This window comes from Pteropus alecto, unplaced genomic scaffold (genome assembly GCF_000325575.1).
Source record: "Pteropus alecto unplaced genomic scaffold, ASM32557v1 scaffold287, whole genome shotgun sequence".
Classification (NCBI taxonomy): Eukaryota; Metazoa; Chordata; class Mammalia; order Chiroptera; family Pteropodidae; genus Pteropus; species Pteropus alecto.
The window spans coordinates 2271270-2286186 of record NW_006439718.1 but is presented as its reverse complement, the minus strand read 5'-3'; the positions used below and the strand labels follow the sequence as shown (position 1 = coordinate 2286186).

The 14917-nt window shown below is 39.4% G+C and overlaps 2 protein-coding genes across 11 annotated transcripts in view; one reads left to right on the top strand and one right to left on the bottom strand.

Moving 5' to 3' along the window:
• LOC102897364 (WASH complex subunit 2A) overlaps positions 1 to 4830 on the bottom strand; it is a 51032-nt gene extending 46202 nt beyond the window's left edge. For 5 of the 8 annotated variants that reach the window (XM_006916936.3, XM_025050313.1, XM_015593257.2 and 2 more), the window contains exons 1-3: positions 4691 to 4830; positions 4482 to 4604; positions 3573 to 3737 (exon numbers count right to left, since the gene is read on the bottom strand). In XM_006916936.3, the coding sequence (XP_006916998.1) occupies positions 3573 to 3737; positions 4482 to 4604; positions 4691 to 4693 (291 nt within the window). In that variant the 5' untranslated portion in view covers positions 4694 to 4830. Of the gene's footprint in view, positions 1 to 3572; positions 3738 to 4111; positions 4411 to 4481; positions 4605 to 4690 lie in introns of those variants that run through there. The other 3 variants (XM_006916937.3, XM_006916938.3, XM_015593258.2) reach the window with 2 other exon arrangements.
• The window catches only part of MSMB (microseminoprotein beta), a 72249-nt gene continuing 62091 nt past the window's right edge, over positions 4760 to 14917 (top strand). Inside the window, exon 1 of one of the 3 annotated variants that reach the window (XM_015593259.2) lies at positions 4760 to 4891. The gene's annotated coding sequence lies outside the window, so the exon portion shown is untranslated. The remainder of the gene's footprint in view (positions 4892 to 14917) is intronic. The other 2 variants (XM_025050316.1, XM_025050315.1) reach the window with 2 other exon arrangements.

The following is a 14917-nucleotide window of genomic DNA, read 5'->3' as shown; positions in this document are numbered from 1 at the left end:
ACACAAAGGAGCCCTCACCCAACCTGCTTAGAGTTAAGAAAAAAATGGGGACTTGATATCTTTGAAACAAATATAGCAAAATATTAAAAATCTGTTAATGCAGGGTTATGCAAATCATTAGCATCTGAGGTTATTATCTGTTCTTTTCTAGACATATGAAATACTTCGTTAAAAAATTTGATTTTGAAAGACTGTGAAAAAAATTATGATCTAGTCATATAATGAAACAAGAACAAAAAAATTAAGCTCACAAGTCTTATAGATGTGTTAAAAACCTTAATAAGTTAACACTTAAAAAAATGCAGGCTACAAATACACACACTCCTCTTCCTCCTCTTCATCATCCAGAAAAAGTTAAAAAAAAAAAAGACTAAAAAGAAATATGCCAAAATGTTCAATGGTTGGTTAACTGAGGTGGTAGAGTTATAATTGATTTTTGTAGTTTTAATTTTTAAACTTCAATATCTTTTAACTATGCCAGTCTCTTCTACAATGAGTCTTCATTACTTTTATAACAAGAAAGGAAAATGTCTTCAAGGGAAATGGACTTGGAATACATATGCCAAAATGTTGAGCAACTCCACTCTAGCTGATAAAATTTCAGATGCTTCTTTTCCATACTCTTCTTTCTAATTATTTTATAAAGATCAGAAAATGGGGAAGTAATTTTCTAACACAGGAACAAAAAAGTAAATTATCAAAATTGAGACATTAAGACATGGCGGCTACCAAAGATACCTCAGAATTTAAATAGTGAGATTACTTAACCTAAAAGGTTGAGCTTCACACTGAAGACTGAACAGTACCAATATCCTACTTTTTCTGCTTGTCATTAAAAACTATCTCATAAAGACATCAATAGCCTGCAGCTGGAAAGCCAAACATGACATCTAAGAAATCAACCAGCAAATACATAAAACCATGGGATCTTTTGAGGGTGACCAGGACTGTGCATCTCAAGTACTCAATACACAGTAGGTAATCAATGCTAATTTCCTTCACCCTTACCAGGCTGAACTCACAGCTTCATGGTTTTTTTGCTCATTTTCAAATCAGGAAGCCATATCCAGAATTTTTAAGTATCTTGAGTATTTCTGCTCAAAGGATCTTTTCCTCACTGGGGAAGACATGGTAAAAGGTGAAGGTGGGGAAATGGAGAAAAAGGGACCAGGGGCAAAGGATTTCTTAACAGATTATACAGAGCCCTAATCCTTTTTATGTATGTGTTCCTTCCTTCCTTCATTCATTCATTCATTCATTCAAATATTCACTGAGTCGCTAAGTATCAGGCTTGTGCTGAGCCCAAGGAATAAAACATTTAGAAAAAAATGAGACTTGATTTAATAGGGGAATTCATTGCATCAAATTACATCAATAAGTGTAAAATTATAATTGTGGGAAGTGCTACTAAAGAAGTCACTTAACTTTTCAGGACAAAATTCCTAAATTAACAGATTAATGGAGTTTTAAGAATTCTGTTCCCTTCTGATAACACACTGAACCACTGTTAATTAGTATTTCTCTTTCTTCAGAGTCCCCTCTGGAGCTTTTACTAATTTCTCTTGCCCTAAAAAGTCCTAATTGCTCTTCAGTTTCACTAATTTTCTAAGGCAGTGTGCTATCCTGTAGCTGTCTCTGAGGTTAATTACTAAAACCCAGAAACCTACCTGTCTTTGAATATTTTTCTAATAAACTACCACGAAACCAAATGGCACCATCATTCAAGCCAGAATTATAATGCATGAGTACCAATGTCAGGGTCTGAACAAAACATATAACGAGCCAAATCACTACCAAATATATTAACAGCATGTAGATATTTTCAGTTTTAGCCATACTTTCAACATCATCATGCTCTGCCATAAATGGAAAGAAAATGTAACATTTGGCATTATAGGGAGGTCTGGAAAGCAGTTAAATTTGGCAGTGGGAACAGGTACATCCAGAGAGGAATTATGGCTGCAGACTAGAATGAGAAGAGGCATACAGGACAAGGGGATGGAGAGGTGGATGGAAAACAGGGAATCTAATAATTGAACAACAAAAAAAAAACTTATTAAAAAAAATCAATAAAAACTAGATCATGGAAAACTCCTAATCAACAAAAACTTGGCCAAAAAAGAAGAGCTGAAGAAAAAAGAAGTAATATCTGAAGACAATGATTCAGAAAAAGAAGTTATGATGCCCCCCACTCCCAAAGTATCAATTTGGTACTAATCCAGTACCAATGCGGTACAAGCGCATCGGGCATATCCCTTGCCCAGTTTAGGACTGCAACAATGACTGCAGAATGAGAGCAACAAGTATATTTAAAAAGACTCCAAAAAAGTATATTTAAAAAGACTCCATCACTTTTGCATATGCTAGGAAAGTAGAGATGACAGTCCTGTAAACTACCTCTCTTCCAATGAGAAAGATGCTCAGGACCGAGGATGGACATTCTGTATAGCAAACCAGAATACGACTATAGATTTTACTAGAATACTTGTTATATTTTAAACTTACTGGGCAAAGAGATCTCCATGACTTTTATTAAGATCTTTAATTTATACATAGCTCCCTTCCCACCCCCCGCCTCCCAAAATAAAGCTAGTCATGGCATTTCAACCTGAACTAAAAAATGCACAAACATACTGTATAAAATATCTGCATGACAATATCTGGTCTTGTCTTAAGAATCCAGAATCTTGGGCTTTTTATAATCCTGCAATTTTCAAAATCTTTTCTATCACTTTATATCTAACAATCTTATAAAATAGCCTACTTTATTAATTCTATTATCACAGATTAATTAATGCTGACATTTAGGAAGTTAGCCACCTTATGAGAAATATAGATTAGTTTAACTAAGCTTCCTCTCCACTCTCAACTCTTAATAGTCTCCCCTTCACTCACTAGGCTCCAGCCACTAGTTTTCTTTCTATTCTGGAATTACACTATTATGGAAAATTGTGGTCTTCTATAAGAAGAGGCTCTGTCTAATTAATCTATGTATTCCTAGGACCTAGCACTTAACAGAAACTCAATAAATAGACAAAATAACATATGGGTTATAGCCCAGTAATCTGTTCAGAGTTGATTCTATATTATAGGTTCAGCAATCATAATAAAACGTTAGTTGAGTCTATTCCAAGTGGACACATACATGCCTTTAATATAATTTATGAGAATATAATGGACACAATCAATAACTGCAGCTACATGCTGGTGGCCCAGAGCATCAGACCAAGTGCGTGGTTCTCTTTACTAAATATGTCATAACAATGCTTTTTTGTTTTGAGTGCCATGCAATTTAGCACAACTGCTGACTATTCTCAAATCTTTTAAAAAGGGATGAAGACTGGAATATGAGGAAATTTTATTAGGTATTTTTAAAGGCTTAGAAAAACTTTTTTCTAAAACTAATTTTTCAGAAAAGGCATTAATTTGAGAGAAAGAAGCTTCGATTAAGAAGAACCACTACTTCCATCAACATTTAGGAGGGAAACTAATGATAGATCACTTAATATCACAATGACTCTTGTTCCTCAAAAAAGCATTATTTATAAGTCTACTGTAACTAAGCAACTCACGTTCTCAATGAACTGGGTATTAGACAGCATAAGGAAGTCATTGAAGACATTATGTAGACGACAATCTGTGGCTTTAGTTTCACGAATTAGTCCGTCCACTTGTTTCTTGATTTCATGTGTCCTAGAGATAGTCTGTTGTGAGAATTCCTGTAGAAACTGTAGTAACTATTTAAAAACAAACGTAAAGTAGTATCATTATTACATGCATTTATTCTTTGTGTCAAAACAAGAGAGAACCCATTTCCTTTCACCTTTGTATGTCTGTGCTGGAATGCACAAGAGATGCTATTTTTGTCAGTACTAAGACCAAGTGGCCTTGAAAAACATTGAGAAAGCTGGTCAAAACAGTGGCAAAGAGTCAACGGACACTATTTCCTTTCTGGAGAAATTTTTAAGTTCTGTTTGGTTGTCATTCTACAAGGATCACAGACAAAGGGTAAAATAACTACTACTTTTTAAAAATCCTATTGATATGCAACTTTGGAATCCTGGGCTTCTTGGGCCTCCCGCCTGAAGAACCCAGAATAATAACCACGTACTGGTTTGTCTACCGCCCTACTCAGTCCAGGTACCATCATGGAATCGCCTGACTACTGCCCAAGCAATCCCGCGACGCGCGGAGAATCGATCTGCCCCGCCTCAGGCAGAGAACCTGCATCTGGGCCGCAGTCTGAGTACTCAGGAGCACTGAGGGCTAAGGCAGACGGGCCCGCCCCCTCCCTGACATCTGGCACTGCCACGAAGTAGTCATCGAGGGCGAGCGAGGTGTATTATTATTAAGACAGGTGGCAGAGGGACAGCCTGGGTAGGGAGAACCCGGGATCCAGACCTTCCGCTCGCAGGCCGCACATCACCCCAGGCGGCCCGCCCTTCCTCCCCCACCCCTTCCATTCAGTCCCCGCCTCTCACGCCCGCGTCGGCTGCCAGCGACCAGCTCTGGCTGCTCTTGCGGATCTCCTCCACCGACCAGGGCCGCTCCCACACGGGCTCGGACGCCGGCGGCCGCTCTTGGTTTGGAATCGTCCGGTTCATCTGCAGCGGTAAAGACAAAAAGAAGGGCTGAGCTTTGGAGGAGGCGGCTGCTCCAGCCCGGCTCTACTCAGCACCGCCGTCCTCACCATCTTGGCCGTGCACTTAGGCGAACTCCGGACCGCGAAGACCGCACCCACCCAGGTCCGCAAACGTCTAGAAGCCGAGTCCCCAGCAGCGCGGCCCCCACATGTGACCTGCTCTCACGTGATCATGCCGCACGTGACAGGGTTCACACGTGACCGGACGTGAGGCGCTCGGGAAAGGAAGCTGCGGGCTGCTCTTTGAGGGTGAGAGTCGGGAGCCTTACAACTGGGCGGGGGCAGGGAAGCGAGAGAAAGGTTGGGTGCAGACGCCAAAGGGCGCTGAAGGGCTGGGCCGGGCCAGAATGCCCTTCAGTGGGAGCGCAGAGGTGGCGGCCGGTGATTAGCTGCAGAGCACGCTGCCTGCCCCTCATGTCCAGAGGGAGGACCCCAAAAAGGAGCCTGTGGAACAACCAGCATGGAAGCTTTAGAAGGCCGGCGATGTAGGCAGAGGAAAAGGTCTCCCTTGCTGCGCCCATTCTTTGCAGTTAGTCCACTCCCTGTCGCAGGGTGGGCACACGGGCACTCAGTAAATGAGGAATGACTGATCTATCTGGCCATCAGTGGGTTACTGGGTTTCAAGTCACTGCGTAGAGCCTGCTTAAAATCCTTTGCTCTCTCGGCATTGAACTCAGATTCAAGTCCAAACTTCTCATATGACAGGCAAAAATCTTTTATAATCTGATCCCTGCCTGGGAATCCATCTTCAGCCCTGCCTGCTCCCCTCTAGTGCTCAGAGGTCTGGCTATTATTCTCTCTCACGCTTCCTTGAAGAGTCCCTCTTGTGATGAATCAACTTACTTTTTAAAGGGAAGGGGAGTGGTAGATAAGGGTAAAAGAGGTCAGATATAAGGTAACGAAGGAAACTTAACTTTGGGTGGTGGACACAATACAATATACATATGACATTCTCAAACACTTGAAAGCTATATAATTTTATTGACCAATGCCATCCTGATAAATTTATTAGAAATAAATAAAATACAGATCCCAATTTCCATTTCTGTTTGCCCAAGGGCCAGTAATTAACCACCATGAACTTTCTTCCTCAACAAAAAGAAGTTGTATATCTTGCAGGGACATGGTATTCAATGTGATGATAGCTGTAAAATAGCTAGCACAGTGCCTATCATACAGTGAGCATTAAACAATATTACTTAGCCATAAAAAAGAATGAAACCTTTCCATTTGTGACAATATGGATGGACCTAGAGGGTATTATGTTAAGTGAAATAGAGAAAGACAAATACCATATGAGTCCGCATATATATGAGATCTAAAAATAAATGACAAAGCAAAACAAACAAACTCATAGAAACAATAAACTGATGGTTGCCAGATGGGAGGGGGGTTGGAGGGTTGGGTAAAAAAGGTGAAGAGGATTAAGAAGTATAAATTTCCAATTATAAAATAAGTCATGAGTATGTAATGTACAGCATAGGGAATATAGTCAATAATATTGTAATAGCTATGGAATATGGTGAAAGATGGGTACTAAATTTATGATGGTGATCACTTTGTAAGATATATAAAGGTCTCATCGCTATGTTATGTACATGAAACATATAATATTGTGTGTCAACTACAGCTGAAAAATTTAAAAAACAGATTTTATCACTTCTCCTATGCCCTTTATTTGTTTAGCTCTTGAACTTTCTTTTGTTTTCCCCTCTATCACATAGTGAAGACTTCCCTGATTATCCCTTCAGTTATTTTCTATAGGTTTGTAAAAATATTGATCATAAAGTATTAAGTATTATAATTTATATATTTGTATCCTCTTTAATAATAGCTACCATTTATGAAGTACTCAGTGTTTATGAAACACATGCATATTTAATTCTCCAATGACCTTATGCTATAGGTACTATTACCCCATGTTACAGTTGGGAAAACTGAGGCACAAGGAGAATAACTTACTTGTGGTAACTTACTCAAGGTTAGAAAAACAGTAAAGAATCAGACCCAAGAACCTACATGGTTAGCCACTATGTTACACTATAGCTAGTCTTCATTTCTTAAGGGAACTTCATTTAAGTCGTCATCTACCAACCTCCTAGCCATCTCCCCATTCACCAAAAAAAAAAAATAACACTTTAGAATTTGGTTGGTAAAATTGAGGTGAGCCAGTTATCAGACTTGAATCTCTCCTAACATCATCATGGGCAGCTTCAATGGCCATGTGGAAGAACCTGCCTCAATGTACCTTAATCTATATCCCAATTCCCAAAGCCCCTTGCTTACCCACAACCTGGACCTTATAACCTGAAATTTTCTGGTTTCTAGATGCAATAAAGCAGCCTCTTAAATTTAAAGATCTCTCTCTTATGCCCTAATCTGTTCTCAACTAACCCAAGCCTCAGTCCCTCAGTGCCCCTTCCCCTACCTCATTCAATTCTCTTAGCTTTATCTTCTTGCCTGTTCTGCTTAGAGCCCATTATATTAGCCTTCAACTTCTCTTGACAGCCCTTTAATAACCCCACCTTATGTTTCTGACACATGTTCTTTGATTGTGATGTCAGTTTTGACTAAGAACTACAAGGCAAACAAAAGCTTTATTTGAGGGTCTTTAGGAATTGTAATTCAAGACACAGCTTTGGGTAGGAACTCAACTGTGTTTCAAGGTAGAAAAAAAGTTTATAAAACAGAAAAGCGGGGAGTTCTGAAGGGAAGTTGTTTTTAAAGTGCTGTGATTGGTGCTGGCAAACTGACTTACACTGTGCTATGCTGTTGCGGGAAGCAACACCCAACAGAGGAAATTGGACGCTCAGACAACTTTGTTAGAGGAAGGAGAATTTATTGGCTGGCGGAGCATGTGGAGTTAACAACACCATGCACAAGCTCCCTTTGGTTAGATTTATTACAGTTTATATACCTCTGCAGTGTCCATGCAAGGGGCTCGTGATTCCTTTGAGGTTTCACATGTGCCTTATGACTCAGAATGGGGAGGAGAAGCTTCGGGTAGGGGGCTGCAAGCGGGGAGGAATTTTCAGCCCATTGGCCTTAAAGGTCGTTTGTTTTGTGACCTTAGCATTATCAGTACTGTCATAGGATTTTGGAACAGAGAGACAGGACATTGAGGCTGTAAGTAGGAAGCAACACTTATTAATGCCAGCATCTGTTCAACGGATTCCTATCCAAAGGCCAAGCCCTGATTGTAACATAACAAGCAGTTTTATACAGTCTTGTTATTCCTACACAGCAACAGAGATAAGGAGGAACATTACTTGGTTGGCAAGCCATGAATCAACAGATGTGAGCTGGAGAGTCCTTGAGGTGGGAGAGGTAGCTATGGGAAAACATGTTAGCTAGAGAATGCTGAAAGGGAGATAGAGGGCAGTTAGGAATGGGCTTTAACCAGCTGAGTCAGTCATTTCTGTAAGCCCTTTCCTTTGTATTTTTCAGATGCCTCCTTTCTCTCTTAATATGTGGTTGATTGCTTATGTCTGTTGCTAGGTGAAATTTTAATTCTTTTAATATAGAGTTCAATGATACAGAGTGAGTCCCAGGAACTGTATCAGGACGTAGCCATTTGTGGTTTAGCCCAGTTCCGAAGTTCAGTTTCACATGGAGGTGGTGTGTTAGCTCAGCTTCCTAGAGGCCTCCTGGACCCATTTTAAATTGTTCTTTTGACAGTATTAAATCCATTTTGCTATTTTTGTTTCACAGCTAGCTCTTAACTTTAAATCAGTCGAAGTTGTTCCTTTCCTGCACCTAAGTTCCTGAAGGAAATCACTACAAATTCGTATTCTACAAACTTTGCTGGACCCTAAGTACTGATTAGCAGTCCTTTTATTTATCTTTGATTTTTATGCTTATCCTTGATCAGCTTCCTTTGATAACGTCACACTGTTCAAACTATGCAACCTACATTCCTCTACCAGGGAGAGCAGATTTCCGCCTCGCTTCATACTTATAATGTTTTTATGTCTACACGTCTCTCATGCATCTCTTTATTTGCACACAACAGAATTCAACTGGCACACTCAAACAAAATAGAATTTTTGGGAAAGATACTGCAGAGCTCACAGAAATTAAGGAAAAACTAGGCAAACAGGTCTTGGGAAGAACAGAAACCAGAGCAATGCAGGACAGCCTTCTCTGAGGCACTGCCATCAGAATGATTCAGCTCCAGTCATTTCCCTTCTTATGTTTCTTCACTGAAGTTTCAAATTCCTAAGATAAACAGAATCTGATTGACTTCCCTTAGGTCATATTCCCACTCTTCTAATTGACACTTCTACTGAGACCACATAGAATGGATATAAGTGGGTCCCAAAATAAAAATTGGGGACTGCTACTAAAAATGGAGAGAAGAAATGCTAGGCAAACAACAGGCTAGATGCTCCCTCTTTCTTTCAGTCTTTGGAATTCGTGCCCAAGGTCCGTGACTGAGTCTTCCTGCCTCCCATGTGATAGTGCTGTTTTGAACTCCACTTCCTATGTGTTTGATCTTGCTCTCTTTATTGGAACTTCTCCCATAGACCTTTCAGATATTTTTGAGTCATACTTTTTATTGAAATTGTTCATATTAGAGAGTTCTTTCACTGCCATAACCATGCCTGAGAATTCAGATAAATCTGTCATACGGTATTTTAAAATTTAATTCATTTGCATTTTAATAATTTCACAGTCTTTTAAATAGTTATTCAAGTGTTAAAATTTAAAATCTACTGCAAGTCTTTAGATTTTTGGTACTGTATGACATTGAATGACATTTCCACATATTTATCTCAGTTTATTCCTCAATATTAAAACCTCCAATAAGATTCTGCTAAAAAAAAAAAAAAAAAAGATGCGTACTTTTAAGGGGAAATACATGCCTCAACATTTATGAAATTATTCATTCAGGTTTTTGGTTCGCAAATGAAATCTTCAGTTTAACCAATAATTCCTGTCTTTCTTTTAAGTATCTTGGTTCAACTACTCACCCAAATACATCCAGCCACTTCTAATAATACCAACATCATTATCCAGAATTTGTTGGCAAATCCTATCAGGAGACACTGTAACTGTCCTAGGAGTCCGATTCCTGCACTGACAATTTAATCAAAATTGAACTACTGTAGGAAATAATCCCATATTGGATACCACAGCATCAGGATTATTTTACTCGTGCATTTTCTTCCCTCTGTGTGTGCGTTTCCCAATGTTTTCTTAAAAAATACATTGGACATATAACGTGTAAATTTAAGATGTACAACATGTTACTTTAATATATTTATATATTGTAATATGATTGCCATTGTCATTTGTCACATTACATAATTATAGTACAATATCGTTGTCTATATTCCTTATACTGTACATTAGATTGCTATGGCTTATTTACCACTCATTGCATGTTTATACCCTTAAACAACATCTGTTTTATCTCCCATCCCCTGCCCCATCCCCTGGTAACCATCATTTTACTCTCTCTTTTTTCTTTTTTGAGTTTGACTTTTTTATATGCCACATATAGGTGATATCATATAGTACTTGTCTTTCTCTGTCTTATCTTACATAGCATAATGTGATCAAAGATCCATTCATGTTGTCACATTGCTTCACTCTTGCCAGTAGCAAGTCTTCAACTCCTGCATTTGGCAAAGATATTGATTACATATATTTAAATATTTAATAAATTATAGTGTGTTTATTATATATAATTTAAAATTTTCTCATCTTTTAATGGTGTCACTTTTCAATTTTAAATCATTTCAGGTTTATGACAAAGTTGGAAAATAGGACAAAAAATTCTCATATCCCTTATCCAGTTTTCCTAAATGTTTATATCAAACATAAAGATGATACAATCAAAACCAGGAAATTAATATCAATGTATTATTATTATTTAATCCACAGACCTCATTCAAATTTGGCACTTGTCCCATGTCCTTTTATGGACCAGAATCCCATCGAAGACTACATAGTACATTTGTCCTCTCTCCTTAGTCTCCTTTAATCTTGTATAATTTCCTTATCTTACTTTTTCATTCATGACCTTAACTCTTTTGAAGACTATCAGCCAATTCTTTTATAGAATTTCCATCAATTTGGCTCTGCTTCCTCATGAGTAAATTTAGGTTATGCATTTTTGGCAAGAACAGAGTGTGAAAAAAACAAATATAGAAGAATGTTTAGGAAAACACTAAAAAGGAAAAATTGAGGGTGAATTAGCCTTACCAGACATGAAAACATACTATAAATTCTCCATAATTAAAGCAGTTTAGTATCCTTGTATGAGTAGACAAAGAGACCAGTGGAATAGACTAGAAATCTCAAAAACAGACCCAAACATATTTGGAAACTTACTATATTGAAAAAGTGGCATCTCAAGCCACCAGGACAAAAATAGACTTCTGAAAAAATGGTGCTGGAACAACTGGGTAGCCATTTGAAAAAAAAGAGAAAAGTAGAACCATACCTAACACTTTACTTAAAAATAAACTCCAACTGGATTGGAGATCTAAATGTAAAAAAGGAGCAGAGAGGGAAGATGGCGGACTAGGTAAAAGCAGGGTTCTTCTCCTCCCAGGACCACATTGAAATTACAACCAAATTATAAAATAAATCAACGTGGAGAATCACCTAAAGTCCAGCTGATCATAATGCCTACATTTGATAATATAAAGAAGCCGCATCGAAGCTGGTAGGTGAGGCAAAGTCCTGAATCGGGCTGGACCCGCACCCATGGGTGGTGGAGGATCACCAGGAGGGAAAGCGAGGCTACAGACGTTCTCCTGAAGGAGAAGGGGTCCTGGTCACATCTAAGGGCAACCCAGCCCAGGGTCCCAGCCCAGAGAAGAAGAGATTCCAATAACTCTGTAGAAACTAGAGGGGATTCTGGCCATCTGGGTGAGACGGAAGGCGACTGAGCCCCTAGATATCACTTTGAAGGACCCATGCAAAGGTTTTCTGACCCGCAGACACTTACCCAGGACATCGGCAGTGGGTCTGAGGCTCGTGTGGGATTCATTCTGAAAAAGTCTCCATTACCTGGAGTTAGAAAGGCAGCCACCATTGTGCTTTAGTCCATCCCCCTACAGACCATGCCAGCTTGATTGTGTAGACCCCTCCCACAGAGCCTTTAGGAGATGCTAGTCTGAGGGGATCAGCCCGCCCCGCCTAACCTTCAGACTGCTGAGGGTAGTTATTTATGGTTGGCTGCCAAGACCTCAGCTGAGTGATTCAGAGTGAAGTATTCACAGCAGGGCGGCCATTATTGTGAGCAGCATTTCTAATCCCGGCAACAGAGGCCAGCACTGTGAGCCCCATTTCAGAGATAAGGTCAGGCAGATCGCTGCTGCCAACATGAACTTGGGCAGATATCAGGGACTTGTGGGCCAGTCCCAGACAGCAGTTGGTCTTGCTATGATCTGGGTCATCTGTGGGAACTTACAACAGTTACCAAATTTCCAGCAAGACTGAGGCTGTTTTGATCTGACAGCCATTGTGTCTCTGAGACCCAGCCCCACCCAACCTGCAGACTGCCCGGGGCAGGTATTGTTAACTTGCTGCCAAGCTCAACTCCGAGTGATTCAGAAGCAAGTGTTCACAGTGGGGCAGCCACCATTGTGAGTGGCCTTTCCAATCGCAGCAAAAGTGGCCAGCCCTGTAAGCTACATTTCCATTCCCAGCAGACAACCAGTGCTGTGGGCTACATTTCATCGGTAGGGATAGGCAGATCACTGCTGCCATCATGAATTTGGGTAGATATTGAGGGCCTGTGGGCCATTCTCAGACAGCAGCTAGTCTTGCTGTAACCTGTGTCTTATGCAGAAACTCACAACAGTTATCAATTTAACAGCAAGACTGAGGCTGTATTGATCTGATTACCACAATCTCTCTGAGACCCCGCCCCACCCAACCTGCCGACTGCCTTGGGCTCTGTTATTGGCTTGCTGCCAAGCTCAGCTCCAAGTGATTCAGGACCAAGTGTTCACAGCTGGGCAGTAACCTTTCCAATCATAGCAAAAGCCGCCATCCTTATAAGCTACATTTTCAATTCCCAGTGGGCAACCAGTGCTATGAGGTGCATTTCGACGGAAAACATGGCGGAGTGAGAGACGTGCCCGGATCTCTCCTTTTGAAACAACAATAAGCTGAACATCTAAAACTCAACAGAAAACACCCAAACTGCACACCAGCACGTCTGAGTGTGGGATCTGCATAAAAGACTGCCACAAATACTTTAAGGCATTATATAAAGCAGGGATCCAAGAGGCTTAGACGCCACCTACTGGAAACCAAAAGAAAAGTGCCTTCTTTGCAACAGGCTACAGTCAGACCTTTATATAATACACCCTCTTTCTGAAAAACAGCATAATACACTTCCATTAATGCCCAGGCGGAGAAATAGTCCATTAAACACCATGAACAACCAAGGTGGCAAGACATCTCAGAAAGAAAGAGAAAAATCTCCAGAAAATAAGCTTACAGACATAGAAACATGCGACTTAAATCACAGAATTTAGGATGGTACCTCTGAAAAAACTCAGTGAGATCAAAAACAAATCATATCAACAATTTCAGGAATTGAAAAAACAACTAGATGAGCAGAGCAAGGAGATTGAAATCCTCCAAAAGAACCAAATAGAACTTCTGGAGATGAAGAACACACTGTAAGAGTCGAAAAATGAAATAGCAAGCTTGGGAAATAGAGTCGACAAAATGGAGGAAAGGATCACTGATATTGAAGACAGAAATATAGAAATGCATCAGAAGGAAGAAGAAAGGAACCAAAGAATGAAAAATAATGAAAGAGAAATATAAGAACTAGCTGATACCATCAGGAGAGGAAATATAAGAATAACAGGCAGTAGCAAAGGCGAGGAAAAGGAGCAGGGACTAGAAGCATTTTCAGACAAATAGTGGATGAGAATTTCCCAAATCTAAGGAATGAGCTGGAGCTTAGAATTCAAGAAGACAACAGAACACCTAATTATCTCAACCCAAAAAGGTCTTCACCAAGACATATTGTGTTAAAGTTATCAAAAATCAATGAGAAGAAAATGGTAACATATAAAGGAAAACCCATTAGATTATCATCAGACTTCTCAGCACAAACCTTACAATCTAGAAAAGAATGGAATCAAATATTTAAATTATTAAATGAAAGGACCTATCAGCCTAAAATAATGTATCCAGCTAAGCTCTCCTTTAGATATAAAAGAGAAATTAAGACCTTTCTGGACATACAAAAATTGAGGGAATTCTCCAATACAAGACTTGCACTATAGGAAATACTGAAAGGGGTCAGCTCACCTAAAACAAAACAACAACAATAAAAATACATAATTAGGAGTAAAGTGACTATCAGGCAAAAAGAAACAGAGGAGTGCAACCCTTAATAAGAACAGGGCATTATAGCTTAAGTAATAAGAAGTGAATTATAACAAGATAGTAACGTTCAGCATAAATAGGGAAAATTTGAGACAACAATGACTAAAAAGGGGAGGATTCAAAGATCCACATTCACAAAGGGGAATAGCGATAAGGCACGCACAGAAGAAAATGAACAACTGTATATATATGTAACTATCCTTTCCCTATTCATAATGGTAAACACACATCAAAGATTCAGAGCTGAAGTATATAACATAAAACAAGAAGAACCGGAGGCAAAACCCGCAAAAGCCAACCAAAATAAGGAAACAGAATCACAAGGACGAGGAAGCAATGGAAACATCGTGCTACCAGAAAGCAAAAGATAAAATGGCTATAAGAAGACCTCATATTTCAATAATCACCCTAAATGTAAATGGATTGAACTCACCAATAAAAAGGCACACAGTTGCACAATGGATCAAAAAACAAAACTCAACCATATGCTGCCTCCAGGAGACACATCTCAGCTCCAAAGACAAATATAGACTCAAAGTGAAAGGGTGGAAAATGATATTTCAAGCAAATGGCATTCAGAGAAAAGCAGGAGTAGTGGTACTAATATTGGATGAACTAGACTTCAAAATAAAAACGTAAAGAAATATACTGCGGGACACTTCATAATGATAAAGGGAAGCATGCACCAAAAAGACATAACTATTAATATATGTGCTCCCAATCAGGGAACTCCAAAATATATAAAGCAATTGCTAACAGAACTAAAGAGAGAAACAGACCAAAACACTATCATAGTAGGGGATCTAAATACCCCAGTGTCAGATATGGACAGATCATCCAAACAGAAAATCAATAAGGAAATAACATCCTTAAATGACACATTAGACCAACTGGACATAATTGACA